Consider the following 15,899-nt stretch of genomic DNA (forward strand, 5'->3'; position numbering starts at 1 on the left):
CTTTCCTCTTCAAGTAATATCTCACAAGTTCAACATCAGTCGGATGAAACCGAAATCCAGGTGCCAAGTTAGTTTTCACCATTGAACCCAAAGGGTAAAAACTTTCACTACACTAAAGTAGCTTCCCTCACCAGTAAACTCACAGTAACAAGACCAAACAGAATCAAACACTCTTTACCAAAGAGAGAATTGTGAAGAAGCTAGGGAGAAGAAAGAAGAAGACAAACTTGAATGGGGTTTGAAAGGTTCAAGTAAAAGTAGAATGGTTGAACAAGATTGTCTGAAAGCACCACAACAACCTTGCTCTGCTCATATAACCACAGTCACACCAAAGAAACGATGGATTCTTCTTGCAGATATCAACAGACATCTGCTGTACAACTCAAAACACCTAATACACATAAAAGAAACAAGAAAATTATGTAATAATGGAAATGTAACAAGAAATTCTAGGGTTGGGTTTTGATTTTGTGATTTGTCTTTTTTTACTGATGAAAATTTGGTAAGCAGATTATTTCCACTGTAAAAAAAATTAAGCCTTTGATCAAGGGAAAGCATCAAAATTGATATAGCTTAGATCAAACCCAGGAATCACACAAGAGATGAAACCCCATTATAAAAGAAACAGAGAATACGAGAGACCACATCGGAAACCGAACCATACGAGAGTAAGAAGAAGCATTTAAGAAAAGCGTTATGTAAAAGAAACAGAGGAGATGAAAAGAGATGAGAAGTCGCACCCGTAAAGCGGAGGAACCTGCAGACGACTGTGGCCGGAGGAGAGAGAATGAGAGTATAGCTTGAAGGAGAAGCCAGGGGAAGAGTTTAGTGACTGATGGGGTTTAGGGGTTTATATAGATCTAATTATATTTTACGCGTTTATTCTTAGAGAAATAAAAGCTTTGTGGTTATTTTTGCAATTAAATGATTAAAATGTAATAAGGAGACCAAAAACAAAAATATGTATTCAGTATACTCCAAAAGTTTTTTTTTTGTTTTTAACACACTTTTACTATTGTTGGCATAAGTTATGGTCTGTACTCTGTAAAGTAGATAATTCGATTTTTGATAGTTCAGTCTACTTTTTCAATGTGTTACTTACTGGTTTCCAATAATATGAAGATTTACGATGATTAAAATATATAGCTTTGATCTTTCTTTCTTATTTTTGTCAACAGAATATAATTTTTGATCTTACCATTCAAAACGGAGATTGCATAAATATAAATTATAGTAATGGGATTTAATCAAATAATAATAATTGGATGCATCTTGGAATGAAAAGGGAATTGGAAATAAGTTAAGCAAAATGCTGATTATATATGTATATAAGTTAAGATTTATGAATATAAAATTGAGTTATGTTGTCAAAGTTTTAGTTTAAGTATATGTAAATCAAAATTTATATTAAAAAAAAGGAAAATAAAATTGAAAGCTAAGGAAACGAAGCTGAGCATCCTTCTGCCGTTCCTATCTTTGTTATGTCATGTTTTCGTCTTCCGAAAACGGTCACACGGAAACGCACTGGGGCGATTTCCAATTTTTGGTGAAGTTTGTCCGGGGAATCACGCGGTTTACATTGGATCGCTTGGGACAAATTGTGTACTGATAAGATAGAGGGTGGTTTGGGGTTTCGGTGTTTGGATGACTTTAACACTGCGTTGTTGGCTAAACAACTCTGGCGGCTAATTACAACCCCAGACTCCTTGTTTACTAAGGTTTTTAAAGGTCGTTATTATAGGCATTCCAATCCGTTGGATCCGATTAAATCCTACTCACCGTCTTATGGATGGCGTAGTATGGTGTCTGCTCGCTCTCTGGTAAACAAAGGACTGATTAAACGAGTAGGATCTAGTGATTCCATTTTAGTATGGTCTGATCCCTGGATTCCTGCCCAACTTCCGAGACCAGCACTGCGTTCAGGATCGTCTATCGATCCTACGCTTCGAGTTGAAACTTTCATTGACAGGAACTCTCTCTCCTGGGACTTGGCGTTACTTTCGGCCTTTTTCAAGCTGGAAGATGTTGCCCTTATTTCTGCTTTACCTCTTGGTAATTTGCTTTCACCAGACAGGCTGGGGTGGCACTTGACAAAAACTGGCATGTACACAGTTAAATCTGGGTATAAAGCTTTGAGACAGGTTCCAGTGGATTCTCCACTTACTTCTGGCCCAAATATTATACATCTTCAAGCTTTTGTTTGGCAACTCCGGTGTCCACCAAAAATTCGGCACTTTTTGTGGTAAGCACTTACGGGTTGTGTAGCAACCGCAGCTAATCTACGGCGTCGCGGTATGGGCTGCGAAAGCGAATGTGCTCTTTGTGGCGGTGCTGAGGAGACAATAAACCATACATTATTCGTATGTCCTCCGGCTAGACAAGTTTGGGCATTGTCCCATTTCCCAGTTTCTTCGGGCATGTTTCCCTCAAACTCTATTTATGCAAACATGGACTCATTATTTTGGAGATTCCAGCAGATCCCTTCGATTGATGTTTTCTCATGGATCCTTTGGTATATTTGGAATGCTAGAAATGATAAAATTTTCAGCAACTTGGATTCCAATCCGCTTGCGATTTTACGACTAGCGGAGGAGGAAGCAAAACTCTGGTTTTCGGCACAGGGGGATTCCCCTGGGATATCTCTGCAGAATGGTCCCCGGCCACCCACTAGTCATATGAATATTGCTAGTAGGACGGTTAGGAACCATGCAAATAGTTATAGATGTTTTGTGGATGGATCTTGGAAAAAGACGGACCAATACTCTGACAGAGGGTGGTATTGTACTTCCCCAGAGGGGGAAGCTCCCATTATGGATGCATCTAACCTTCGTCGTAGTCTATCACCACTTCATGCAGAAGTGGAAACTTTAATTTGGGCAATGAGATGTATGATCAGAGCGGATAATGAGAATGTTGTTTTTCTCACCGATTGTTCTGATTTGGTGAAGATGGTGTCTTCGCCTTCCGAATGGCCCGCATTTAGGACATATTTAGATGACATTAAAGCGGATAAAGACGAATTTCTCTCTCTTTTTCTTTAGTCTTGATCCCTCGTTCACAGAATGGTATTACAGACAAGCTAGCGCGTTGTGCTAGAGTAGAGTCGCATCAAATTACCTATGTAAACGAACTTCCTACCAATTGGCTTCTCAAAACTAATCTTGTATGATGTTGTCAAAAAAATAAATAAATAAATAAAGAAGCTGAACATCCTTCATTGGCTCGATGACATCACCCACCTCGGACAGATTTGCCCTTTCTTCAACTATACTTTTATTTTATTTCATTAAATACTTTTCCCCTCCACGATTTGTTGGTTTATTTGGTTTGTTTAACATAAAAGATAATTAATATTTTTTTGATGTGAAATGTAAAATGCAATTGGAAGATTCTTTTGGAATGCTTTCCTTTTTCTATTTTGAAATTTCGTTGATCTCCCTTAGCTAAATTCAAGAAAACCTGCTAGTTAAAGTAAACGGTAGACTTTTTTATACGGTACGTGACTACGCTCCCCTTTTGTATATATCCGAGATGTTCCAGAAACTTGCTAAAATAATAGCCTACAAAATCAATTACCACTATAATTTATACTCTGACAAATTGATTTCCCTAGTATTGAAACTTTTCATTTGATAATTTGGCTTAGAATCATCAGTCAAAGAATCATTTTGCGAGATTATGAAGAAAAAAATGAGTATATGGTGAGCGTGACACACATATACACAAGTAATGTATATATATATGTTCTGTTTCGTTTTCTTGCTCAGACTCTAATTTTAACAAAGAAAAAGAAAAGATAATACACAATTTATACAATAAGATCACAATCATCCGTTTTGACTAGAACAAATTTAAAAACAAAACGTTACCCTTTTTTTTTGTCCTCTGTAAAAGGGTTTTGTTTTGAGCTTTTTGGGAGAGGAAGAAAATTTCAGGCTTTTTGCCTTCTTTTCTCCTACAAGTAGAGCAAGTAAGATAACAATCAAACCTCTGCAAAAATCATATTCTTCTGTACACAAACTTGTAGACTTCTCTTCTACGTGTGACCGGTTTCTTCTTTCACGTTCGATCTCTCTCTTCAGGCATCTCTTCTTCTGCCTTTGGAAGGATTCTGATTGCTACTATGAAATGGGTTCCTCAGAAAAAAACATATTGTTTTATGAGCTAACCCAACATACAAATCGTATGCTGCGAGTTTTTTTACCCTAATTTGGAACATCACAATATTCCATTTAAGACCCGTTGGTAGTAATCATATTGCCGTGTCCGCCAAGCATCTAAGCTACTGCTAATGAGAGAGAGCACCAAAGAGACACATTGCTGGTTTTGTGATCCCCCAAAACAAAATAAAGAACAAACAAACGAATGAGGAAACTGTAGCGGATCCATGTGATACAGTTATGTATATTTATTCCAAGGAGATTAGAAAACACTTACCTCTTCAGTTAAACTTAGATGGAACCGTTTTCTTAAGTTCTGAATGGTTCGTGGACCACCTTTGAAGCAAGGGAAACCCGAATCCTGATAGAAACAACACCAGTACATGTAATTCACAAGGTAAATAATTAGGCTTTGCTACCATATAATTTATAACTGATTCTGCTTAGTAAAAAGAAACTAGAGATTATGAACCTGTAACATTTCAACTAAGAGAATAATCCGTTCGGCGTGCTTTCTACATGTAAGGAATCCTTGAATGCATAGCACCTAATTAGGAAGATATGAAAATTAACGGCGATTTCACATAACTGCTATAGATGGAAAAAGTCGTCTTAAGTGACTTAAATATGAAAGGTGAGAGGACAAGCCATGGGGGTACCTTGAAATAGTCAAAGAACTCACTTGGAACCCCGTCAGCATCAGAGTCCATGACCTGGATGTGAGAAGCTTTTTTGTAAATTTAGACTTAAGGATTCAACTGCTTCGCAGAAGGAAACATGACCAAAACAACTCTGAAGTGTTTTACCTCAAGAAGTTCACGAGTTAACTTAAACGGGGCACTCTCAAAGTTTACGCCACCAGGAGAATTTGAAAGCATAAAACCGAAATCAATGTGTATAATGTGACCCTCTTCATCCAAGAGAAGGTTTCCATTATGACGATCTTTTACCTAAAAGGAAACGCAAGTAACCCAGGGGGACAAAAGCAATAAGCCAATAAATATGAAATGTCAAAGCATGCTATCCTTGAAACAAAACAATGGCATCAGAGCGAGTAAACCCAATTTACCTGCAGAAGGTAACAGACCAAAGAATATCCGGCCATACTCTCGACAAAATTCCTCTGCATAAGAAGCCATTTCAGAAGGTTATATATACAACATGGCATCCGGCACAAGTTGGTAGTTATGCACATAATACTCAAAGTTTGAACCAAGCAGCTTTTTTCCTCAAAATAATTCAGAAAGAAACTATTTTGAAAATCAATGCAAAGTATATTCTCAAGAGAATGCAATTTCTGTAATTTCGGCACCTCTCCCGTTTCACAATAACATGTTTAACATACTGAAATCAAGCAATTTCCTGAAACAAAATAAATTACGTTCTGGTTGAATGAAACTATTAAGACCTATCAGCAGTACATACCTGGGCGAGCTTAAAACTCGGAGAGTTTTCTTTATACTTTGCAACAAAGAAATCACGTAGGCTCGTTATGTTGGGATATCTACTTTTGATAGAATGAATAGAAGCCTACAGGAAAAATATGGTACCTTTTATATGCGCTTTCAATGTAAAAAGATTGATTACAGGATAAAACGTAGCAACTAAACAGATATGCAGAACTTTGTTGCTAGTACAATTAAAGAGTTCTGGTTTACATAATTACCGTATCTGGAATTGTTTCTATAAGGGCAGTATAAGAAGATGTAACCAAGACTTCATAAGGACGTAACCAGAGGGGTAGACCTGCTTCCTGGAGTATATCTAGCACATGAACAAAACAGTTACTTTACAAGAAGAAATGTCCTTATCTTAAATAACAGAATTAGTAAGTACACTAAGAAATAGGATATTAAGATACTGGTAGATGTAAAAAAGTATCACCTACCATAAAAGTGAGAAATGAGTTGCACAGCAAGATGTTCCTGCCTACAGTCGTCACCGCTCTTGACAATAATCTGCGAAAATCTAGCTACTTAATAATAGAGATAGAAAGAATATTGGAAAAATGGTCAACACACAAGGACACATTTCAATAAAGATTAAGCATGGAACGTATCTAACATCTTTGGTATCAGCTTTTCAATGTCATCAAACACAAAATTCAGCCGGAAAGAGAGCAAAAAGCAAAAAGCGTATCATAAGCAATGTCTCTCAAAAAGTTATCATAGACTCATACATCAGTCATAAATTTGATCTCTACATTGTTGCAGGCTTAGAAGAGAAAAATGCTATGATCAAAAAGAACGGATGAGTGTCAAATAGCCCATAGGTATTTTTCACTAAAATCGAGATTACACTAGACCTTAATATTCCTTAATAGACATTCTGGAATCACAAATTATAGTCCTTTAGACAAATAGAAACCGTTGGGTACTATATCAAATTAATTGAGGCCTTCACCTTCTTTCAGATTCTATTTCATCAACAAAAGAACTTAACTTAGAGGATTATACCCATTTGGCAACAGAAGTAAAACGATTAATGGTTTGGATTTTTGTAGCACTTACAGAACGCAGGTCCCAACCAGGCAATTTTCCATATATTGAAGCTTTACAAATTCTGTCTCGCTTTCCCTCCCAAAGTTCACCTGATAAGGCATCACCTTCTTTCAGCATTCCACCGTTGGCCTGTTAAAGAACACAAAACATAAATAAATAAGGTTCAACATTTAAAACAGGAAAAAGAAGAGGATGATCTATATTATGTTAAATATGCATTCACCCTTGGTTGCGCATCCGATGAATCCTCCTGACCAGCCCCTTTAAGTGGAAGGCCTGGAGGTGCCTCTCCCTTCGCTGCAGCAGCCTGCGTAAGTGGTTTAATTAAGGATTAATGACGGGTAGAGAAACAACACCAAACAGAACACATACAATTTCAATATCTTCACTTTTTCTTACCATGGACGCCTAAATAAGAAAATGAAGTGCATAGCATGTCGGAAACACTCACCCTTACTTCCTCCATGGCAACAGTACTTGGAACACGACGATGTTCCTTTTTACGTGGGGCTGATGGATCAGGAATGCCTTCCATTCTAAGTCCTGGGTCAGCCGTCACGACCACCCTTACCCATTCAAGATCAGTGTTCAGCCCCGTCCTTTGGGCCTCAGCCATGACATCATCAAGTGAATCGCTCAATGAGTCAAGAGCTGAAGTACGATTCTCCACTGAGAGACTTACATTGACAAGTTTCGCCTTAACCTCTGACTTAGGAGTCATTGCTTGATCAATTGCTTGGGCAGTGGACAACGACATTCGGTCAGCACTGTTGCGATAAACTTCTTGCGTAGTCCATAGTGGATAAGCCCATGGAGGAGGTTTTTGCAAAAAGGCGTCACCGTTTGCCAATGGAATGCCCCCTTTAGAAAGCTTCTGGGAGTTAGAGGTATCCTTAGCACTGCCGCAACAAGTATCAGAAACAAAAAGAACAATGAGGTAGTGTTATTATGACAAGTTTTACATTTCGTATGATTAAGGGATACAGAAAAGAAGGTAACTTCCTGTTAAAAGCAGTAAATTGGTAAGAAAATTATATTTACCTGGGTGTTTCCGCTTTCAAAACTTCTACTGAGATCATATATGGTGCCTTTTCCCTAGAATTCAAAAGAATGCATTCGTCTTCAGGAATATGGACCACGCGATAAACTCCTCTCCCCATTGGAAAACAAATTCCTGGAAGATTATTTGAATCTATTTAAAATTATGAATTTAAATTTCGTATCTGATAACAAAACCATTTTACCACAACAGAAAATGACAAAAATAAAATTAAGATTCCAATAATCCTTTAAAACGCTAATCTTTAGACGCCAAAAAGATTGGACCACATTATTCACTCACGAAAGAAAACACAAGTCCAAAGAAAATCGTATACAAGAGAGGAAAATAAATGATGAAAAAGAGACAAGAATAAAATAAATATATTCTTCAAACAACAGTGGGAAGACTGCAGTATGTTCTGAAAACCTAATCAGTGAAAACAATGACCAAAATCTATCATACATTGGACTCATGTATGCAACGAAAAATGATATACGAGATACTACTTTTTTTAAGACAAGTAACATGATTTAGCTCTCAGCAACATAAACAGAGCAAGAAAAGTTCAAATACTATTTCAGAGAAAGCATACATGACCAGACTAATGTATGCCGGCTCAATATAACTGAACTACACAAATAAAGTAAACCCCCAAAGAATAACTCTAATTCAGAAAATACCTCCAGTGGTTTCAGCTTCCGATAAATGAAAGTTGATCTCTGCAAGGGACTAAAACCAAACAAAAGAAATATAAAATTTAATCAACTGCTACAAAGGTAATTTGACACCTCAAACTTAATAATCAATATGAGAAAAGTCAGGTGGAAAGGATCACCTCCCGAAGAGCAATCTTCCTATCTTCTATGGGAAAGATATCTACCAAACCATATGATGTTTCACATAAAGCTTGTACAAACTCCAACGACTCGTGGTAAGCCCCTTTCCTGAACTGTGATGCAGTATTGTTTGGTAGCGGGGGCTTACCAGATGGAGTATCATCCCGCTGTTTGGGTGAGCCTGGACGTTTCTGCAATGGTAATAATAAGAAACATTGGTATGAGATGAATCAAGCACATATGGAAGAAACTATGTCCATCATAGATAAATAATCAACTGAAGTCGAACAACCACCCTGTTTCACCCAACATTTGTATCAAGTAAAATTCATAAGAAGTAGAGATAGAGGATTGTTCCCTACAAAGAGATAGAGGATTGTTCCCTACAAGAATCTTGACAAACAAATCTGAAGATATGGATCGAATGAAAAGTAATTGTCAAAACAGTGCAAACGTAACTAGTGTCTGCAATAAAATAGAAACAGAAAAGACAAAGTCAAATAAAGAGACATACCTCCTTGTGTTTCTTAGATCCAAACAGTTCAGAATCTTCAACAGATTGGTNATCTGTCCATCATAGATAAATAAATCAACTGAAGTCGAACAACCACCCTGTTTCACCCAACATTTGTGTCAAGTTAAATTCATAAGAAGTAGAGATATAGGATTGTTCCCTACAAGAATCTTGACAAACAAATCTGAAGATATGGATCGAATGAAAAGTGAATGTCAAAACAGTGCAAATGTAACTAGTGTCTGCAATAAAATAGAAACACAAAAGACAAAGTCAAATAAAGAGACATACCTCCTTGTGTTTCTTAGATCCAAACAGTTCAGAATCTTCAACAGATTGGTCACGATCTCGAAACAACTTGCGGAAAAAGTTTTCTGTCCCAGGACTACTTTCAACTAAGCCATTGCTGCTATGTTCATTTTCTGCAGCAGGCTTTGCATCTTCGGGATGTATACGGAATAATCTTTTGAACAGAGAAAATTCTGGAGATTCATCACCCTCGCTTTCATTCCCATCATCGGCCTTGACAATGTCTTTCTTGTCATCAGATTTTTCCTTAAAGAACTTTTTAAAAAACCCCTCCCTCTCATCCTCTTCACCAGATTTCTTATCGGCATCCACTGTTCCATTGGATTCATTCTTGTCACTACCAGGTCTCTTGTCATCATTTTTTTCCCTGAAAAGTTTCTTAAGGAACCCATCCTTGTCCTCATCATCCACTTCTTTAGGAACTTTGTCTTCCTCAGGTTTGCTGTCACGGAATAGTTTCTTAAAAAAACCTTCTGAGTTTGGGTTTGACTCCTCGTCTTCGTTTTTACTCTCCCGTAACAACCTCTTGAAGAAACTGTCTGAATTTACACCCAATTCCTCTTCATCTCCCTTATTATCTCGTAACAACCTCTTAAACAGCCCATCTGAACTCGATGTCAATTCCTCACTTTCTCCTTTACTACTCAAGAGCCTCTTGAAGAACCCCTCGGAACTGTTTGTTATGTCCTCATCTTCTGATTTATTGTCTTTCAAAAGGCGCTTAAAGAAACCCTCTGAGTTAGGTATTGGTTCATCACCCTCACCTTTGTTATCCCTCATGAGCCTCTTGAAGAATCCTTCCTTTTCACTCTCTTCATCATCTTTGTCAACTGACTTTCTAAACATTAAAGCATCTCTGACTTTAGGACTTGGGATAAGCTTCTTAAAAATCTTATTGTCCTCGGAAGGTAACTGACTACCATCATCCAGTACGTTGGTCCCTGGCGAAGGTGAGAATGACAAAGACTTCTGGGTGGGAGGAGATAACGTCAACGAGAAGAGCTTCTGTTTTGACGACAAAAGTCTATTTAGGACCTGATTCTTGCTACCTGGGGTTGAGACATCGCTCTGCGGACGCATAAGAGGAGACCACTCACCCATCAAAGTAGCTGCAATTTGACACTTCTCTTGAATCCTGCTGATGCCTTCATTATCGTCAGAGTCCTCCAGCTCAGCCAACAAAAACCAATGCACTTTGAGTGCGATTTTCAGTGACTTGGCACAGATGTCTATTACAAACTTATCAAGAGATGGGCTTGGTTTGTGCACCATCATGTAACAAATCTGGAACAGATAACTCTCGATACCAGATAAGGGAAGGGTATACATCCTATTGCATAAGTAATCCCTAACACCAGCATGTGGGTGCTTGTACAGATAACTAACTGCAATCCACTCACAGAAGAAGGCAGAATCGAAAAACCTAATAAGCCAACCATTAGAACCGGTATCGCCGATGATATTACTGTGCGAGGTAATCTCACGAGGTGACTCAGCCGAGTCTCCTCGGACCAGAGATAGAAACCGTCCCATAGGCATCCTGATCAGGTAAGGCCAAGCTCACAGACGCAAATCATCCGTCGAGAAGACGAATCCAGGATAAAATCCGAACCAAATAAAAGAAGCCTCTCCACGATAACTAAACCCTAGGATGGATTCGTAAAACCTTAACTCAAAAAACTAATAGACCTTTACGTAACCTCCAAAAGCTCAAAATGCCCTATATCGACGAATTTTGGCTTTACGAAGCTAAACTCTCCGACGCCAGCAAACCTAAATCGCGAGAAGAAGATTAAAAACACAGCAGAAAGAGATTCCTCGTATCCTACTCAATCCAATCGCCGGAAACCGAAGGCGATCGGAAAAATTCCCCAGAAACCAAAACTAAATCTCAGGAAAAGAACCAAGCGATCAGCTTATATCAAAGGATAATCCCGTTCTTCCTGCTCCACGAGATTCTCCGCTTGAAAATTTCAAATAAAATTTGAAGCAGAATCAAGTTAGCATAACCGACCGGAGTAGATCGCCGTCGTCTCAGCCGGAAGCGGTTTGTGGTGGATACGGTCGTCGTCCTCGGCTGTTGGTGGCAGACAAAGAGAGAGAGAGAGAGAGAGAGAGAGGGGAAAGTTATTATTATTATTATTATTCGCTACACTTTGAAATTGCTATTTTTTTAACTTTGAGTTTTTTAATTAATTTAATTTTTGGTCTTTAGTAAATTCGTAGGAGTAACAATACGTACTACTATTTTAAATTTAATTATTTTTATATAAAAAATGGCGAAGGGAGGTGATCTAACGTGCGCTGGAAAGTCCACGCGATCATAAAATAGTTGAAAATCTTCGTGGGGGAGGATATAAACGTGATTTGTCCACGACGGACACTTTCCGACAGATTAGTAATTTTCATCGACAGTTGATTTTATCATTAACATTGATTGATTTTTTGAATTTTGAATTTGATAAAAAAAGCTAATCATTAGTAATTAATTTAATCACATGAAGAAAACGGAAAAAAAAAAAAGCATAATATTCTTTTTCCACGATGTCACGTAGTAACATTTTGTTTTCCCTTACATCAGATTTAATTTATTTAAAAAAAAACGATTTCAAATTTACAAAATTACCCGGATAGGTAATTCAGGTATATTTACAACACTAAACTAATTTGAAAAATTATGAGGTAAACCACTTTTATCCACCCTTCTTAATTAACCAATCAAAATACAACAAACTACTATGTCATATCATATTTATAAAATAAATCAAAATTAAAATAAAAATACAAAACAAGTTAAGGAAACTGTAGATTTTTTGTTAAGGAAAGTATGTTGGTTTAGGTTTATAAAATAATGATTAGAGTTTAGATTTTACAATTAAACTAAATCATATATCGGCTTGGGTTTACAAAAATGTGGTTAGGGTTTAGTTTTTGCAATTAAACAAAATTATATGTCGGTTTGGGTTTACAAAAGAGTGGTTAGCGTTTAGGGTTTAAATTTTACAATTAAATGAAATTATATGTCAGTTTGGGTTTACAGAAAAGTGGTTAGAGTTTAGCGTTTAGATTTTACAATGAAATGAAATTATATGTCGGTTTGGGTTTACAAAATAGTGGTTAGAGTTTAGATTTTAAAATTAAGCAAAATTATATGTCGGTTTGAGTTTATAGAATAGTGGGTAGGGTTTAGATTTTACAATTAAAAAAAAAATATTTTAATTTGGGTTTATAAAACGAATGATTTCGGTTTAGATGTTATAATTTAAAACTATAATAAATGTTTAGAATTAATAATTTTAAAATTAATTGATATACAAAATTTGTTTTCTTAATCAATAATTTGTTTTCTTAACTAAAGAGGGGGTGAACCCAAGAATTGTCCCACTAATTTTGTGTTTGTGATTCACTGGTTCTATACAATGTGATCATCAACTAGATCACCAACCTACCCTCATATCATACAACTCATAGTTTATCTGTTGAGATATATAAGTAGCCCATGGGCCATGGTAGTAGGTGGCGTAGCCCCAGTAGCACACTTAAAAGACCGAAAAATCTACGTCATCATGTAAATTCAAGAACATGGTTTAGGCTTTTTAGGGTTGCAACTCCTGAAATGAGTTTCGCCCTTACAAATCCATCTCTGCATATATATGTCCTAAATGCTCTAATGCTCTAAAGGAAAGACATGTGATGTGACCATATGTGACCAATTTTGGCATAATGCAGTGTCCCTATGAGGCTTTTGAAAGAAAAGTTTCATGTCTGGGTTGGATGCCGGAACTTATACAAACTAGATACACAATTAGAAACAGATGATAGGGGGGAGGACCATGCATTTTGGCAAAACATTTAACTGATGCGTTTGGCCTAGAGATATTTTTTACTCGTTTGATAGAATACAGTTGGAAATGGTACAATAGTCAAACTGCGCAGTAAGAAAAGAAATATGGAACTTTTGAACATATTTTGGGACATACGGTTCTGAGTGACGGTATATATGTGCTAGGTGTGACCATATCGTTCCAGACAGACAGATACTTATGTCATAAGGTGTGAAAAAAGCCTGTTTAAGGGAAGTTGAGTAGCTCAGTGATGGGCCTGCATAAACCTTTTTTAAACAAATTTCCAATTTTCATTTACTAAAATGACGTCATTATGGTTTTAATTAGTTGATCGAAAAGAAAAAAAAAATAAGTTTAAATAAAAAATATCATTACATAAGTTTGACATTACAACACCTTAAAAAAGTCATAGTCGTTTGTCTTAATATTAATTTGTCCAACTTAGATTTCTTGAAATTTTGTTTCTGTTTTAAAATTTTGAGTAGAATTACAGAATAAAGTGTAATGATAACATCCATGATTCAACCAACAAGTTAAGCTTCTTAAGAATACTGTGCTTATAAACAACCATAAGTAATTTTTATTTTTAGGATTACTACAAAGAGAGAGAGAGAGAATAAAACGAGTGAGGAATAATAATCACCGATAGCTCGAATAAAAATTAGGACCAATGTGGGCGACAAAGTAATAACATAAACTAAAAGAGTAACAGAGAAACCGAAATGGTCCCAAAACAGAACACTCCAAAACACACATAGTTTAACTCTAAAAAGACCCTAAAACCAATTTCATACAGCCAAATCTAACTGGTGAAAATGGCTCAGGTTCTTTACATACTGAAGGAGAACAATACGAACAATACGGCGCTGAATAGGGTTGCGATCGAGATCGGAATCAAAGAAGATCCGTCGTTCCCTGGAGACGGGTTTGGAGCTAAAGTTCCGGCTGAGTCAGGTCCAGCAGCAGCAGCTGCTCCTGGAGCAAGACCTGAAAATTTTGGTTCCAAATTACGAACTTCAAACTCAAAAAAAGTTGAAATCAAACAACTCAAACAGAATACATATACATAGCGAACCTCAATTGATTAAAGTTGGAATCTTTTTTTTTTTCATAAAAAAGGGATTTCACCACATCCACACAAAAAACGATATTTTTTTTGGATCATGTCTAGATTAAACATTTGAAAGCTCCAAGCAAAGAACCAGAATATCAAACCAATCAACAATTTCTTTTTAAATATTTCCAATTGAGATTTAAAAAGATAATAAAGCATAGCATTGCATGAGACAAAAATTAAAGACTAAATTAAGAAACAAAAAAAAATAAAATCAATAAAGAAGAAATACAAAATACCTGGAGCAACAGTAGGAGCAACCGATACTGCAAGAACAACAACAACAACAAAAAAGCATTGTAAGTAAATTAGTCAATAACAAAAAAAAAAAAAAACTAATCTTTAAATAGTTTCAAAAAACTCACAAAAACATTTACTTATTTTAACTGAAATAATGGGAAAAAAATGTAGATCTAAGAAACCGCTCAAAAAAAATTTGAGATCCACGGAATCGGAAGAGAAACAAGTAAAAGAAAAGAGTAAATCTTACATCCACAGTTAGCAATAGAAGGAGCGTGAAGCTTGCATGCGGCAGGAAGAGTAGAAGCCTTAGTGATGTTCAAAGTAACTCCAAGAGAAGCACTGCTCTTAAACGCTTCACAGAGACACTCAGCGTCAGTCTTGAGCACCGTCTTAAGCCCTGAGCAGCAAGTACCTTCCGGTTTCGTCACCGTGCCTCCGCTCGTAACAAAGGATAAACAGTCAGCCATGTTGAGTATGATAGTCGAACAGTCAACAGAAGGAGCCGGCGCCGCCGCATGGTGGTGAGATGCGCTGAGAACTGAGACGGAGGAGAGAGACAGAAGGACGGCGAGAAGGAAAGGTGTCACGGAGGAGGGGAGTGTAACGGCCATTGTGTGGGATTTGTTTCTTCTTCTCTCTTTGCTCTTTTTTGAGTTTCTGAGGTGAGGGTTCAGAGAAAGAGAGAGAGAGAGAGAGGTTTTTTAATGGTGGGAAGTGGAAAGAGTGAAGAGGAAGAAGAAGTAATATGTAGTGTAGGTCGGTTTAAGGGTTTGGGGTAATGTGCAAAAAACCATGACGTTTAGGTATACGTGTCATGCATTTTCATATGGATGCGTGATCGTGGGGTCTTTTACGAAGAGACCTGCCCTTTCATCTTTCCTTTGCTTTTTTTTTTTTTTAATATTCTTTTCTACTCAGTTAGTAGTATTTATTATTTTCCCTAAACTAATTTGGAAATTTGATTATATTTCTATTTTCATTTACTAAAATTATTAGCGTTCATACACACAGCTAGTAATAATTATGAACACACTCCGAGTTCTTGTTGTTCATTGGCTTCCTTTTTAGGCGAAATTTGCGGTAGATATTTCTAATAATTATAGGGATTCCAAACTAGTATAAAAAAGTTGGGTATTTTCTAAAAACAAAACACTCAATAGAGTAACCAACTGTATAATTGTTATCGAGAAATCAATTTTAATTCATGTGGTCAAAATTGAAAATACCAATCATCATTTAAGGAAATGTTTTTATTTTCAAAACCCTTCTTCAATGTTTGGTATTTTCAACTTCTATGTGGTTGTGGATCGATAGATAATCCATGACTCCATGTAA

At 36.7% G+C, this 15,899-nt stretch overlaps 2 protein-coding genes across 4 annotated transcripts; both read right to left on the minus strand.

The window, feature by feature from the left end:
* Positions 3,720-11,499, minus strand: LOC104762556 (phosphatidylinositol 4-kinase beta 1). 3 transcript variants are annotated; one of them, XM_010485876.2, is made up of 16 exons: positions 9,345-11,497; positions 8,539-8,730; positions 8,384-8,432; positions 7,703-7,835; positions 7,113-7,560; positions 6,885-6,968; positions 6,671-6,790; positions 6,049-6,118; positions 5,827-5,924; positions 5,586-5,690; positions 5,230-5,283; positions 4,967-5,110; positions 4,820-4,873; positions 4,633-4,707; positions 4,438-4,521; positions 3,720-4,320 (listed from the first exon to the last, which is right to left on the minus strand). In XM_010485876.2, the coding sequence occupies exons 1-16, from the start codon at positions 10,899-10,901 to the stop codon at positions 4,219-4,221; spliced, it is 3,369 nt and encodes a 1,122-aa protein (XP_010484178.1). In that variant the 5' UTR covers positions 10,902-11,497; the 3' UTR covers positions 3,720-4,218. The 3 variants fall into 3 exon arrangements, 2 of the variants coding, with proteins under 2 accessions (XP_010484178.1, XP_019095796.1); XM_019240251.1 differs by lacking the exons at positions 3,720-4,320; positions 4,438-4,521; positions 4,633-4,707; positions 4,820-4,873 and having other exon boundaries at positions 5,573-5,690; positions 9,345-11,499; XR_002036489.1 differs by lacking the exons at positions 3,720-4,320; positions 4,438-4,521; positions 4,633-4,707; positions 4,820-4,873 and having other exon boundaries at positions 4,988-5,110; positions 5,827-5,913; positions 9,345-11,499.
* On the minus strand, positions 13,825-15,293 carry LOC104762557 (non-specific lipid-transfer protein-like protein At5g64080). Its single transcript, XM_010485877.2, has 3 exons — positions 14,812-15,293; positions 14,561-14,587; positions 13,825-14,194 (listed from the first exon to the last, which is right to left on the minus strand). The coding sequence occupies exons 1-3, from the start codon at positions 15,173-15,175 to the stop codon at positions 14,037-14,039; spliced, it is 549 nt and encodes a 182-aa protein (XP_010484179.1). The 5' UTR covers positions 15,176-15,293; the 3' UTR covers positions 13,825-14,036.

This window comes from Camelina sativa, chromosome 18, assembly GCF_000633955.1.
Source record: "Camelina sativa cultivar DH55 chromosome 18, Cs, whole genome shotgun sequence".
In the NCBI taxonomy this organism is placed as follows: domain Eukaryota; kingdom Viridiplantae; phylum Streptophyta; class Magnoliopsida; order Brassicales; family Brassicaceae; genus Camelina; species Camelina sativa.

Excerpts from the sequence above, each read along its gene's own strand:
- LOC104762556 (XM_010485876.2), bottom strand. The coding sequence starts at position 10,901 with ATGCCTATGGGACGGTTTCTATCTCTGGTCCGAGGAGACTCGGCTGAG. Across the intron at positions 6,119-6,670 it reads CTGGTTGGGACCTGCGTTCT|ATTATTGTCAAGAGCGGTGA; the intron begins GTAAGTGCTACA and ends AGATTTTCGCAG. Across the intron at positions 5,284-5,585 it reads CGAGTTTTAAGCTCGCCCAG|AGGAATTTTGTCGAGAGTAT; the intron begins GTATGTACTGCT and ends CTTCTTATGCAG.
- LOC104762557 (XM_010485877.2), bottom strand. The coding sequence starts at position 15,175 with ATGGCCGTTACACTCCCCTCCTCCGTGACACCTTTCCTTCTCGCCGTC. Across the intron at positions 14,588-14,811 it reads TTCTATTGCTAACTGTGGAT|TATCGGTTGCTCCTACTGTT; the intron begins GTAAGATTTACT and ends TTGTTCTTGCAG. Across the intron at positions 14,195-14,560 it reads TGCTCCTACTGTTGCTCCAG|GTCTTGCTCCAGGAGCAGCT; the intron begins GTATTTTGTATT and ends CAAAATTTTCAG.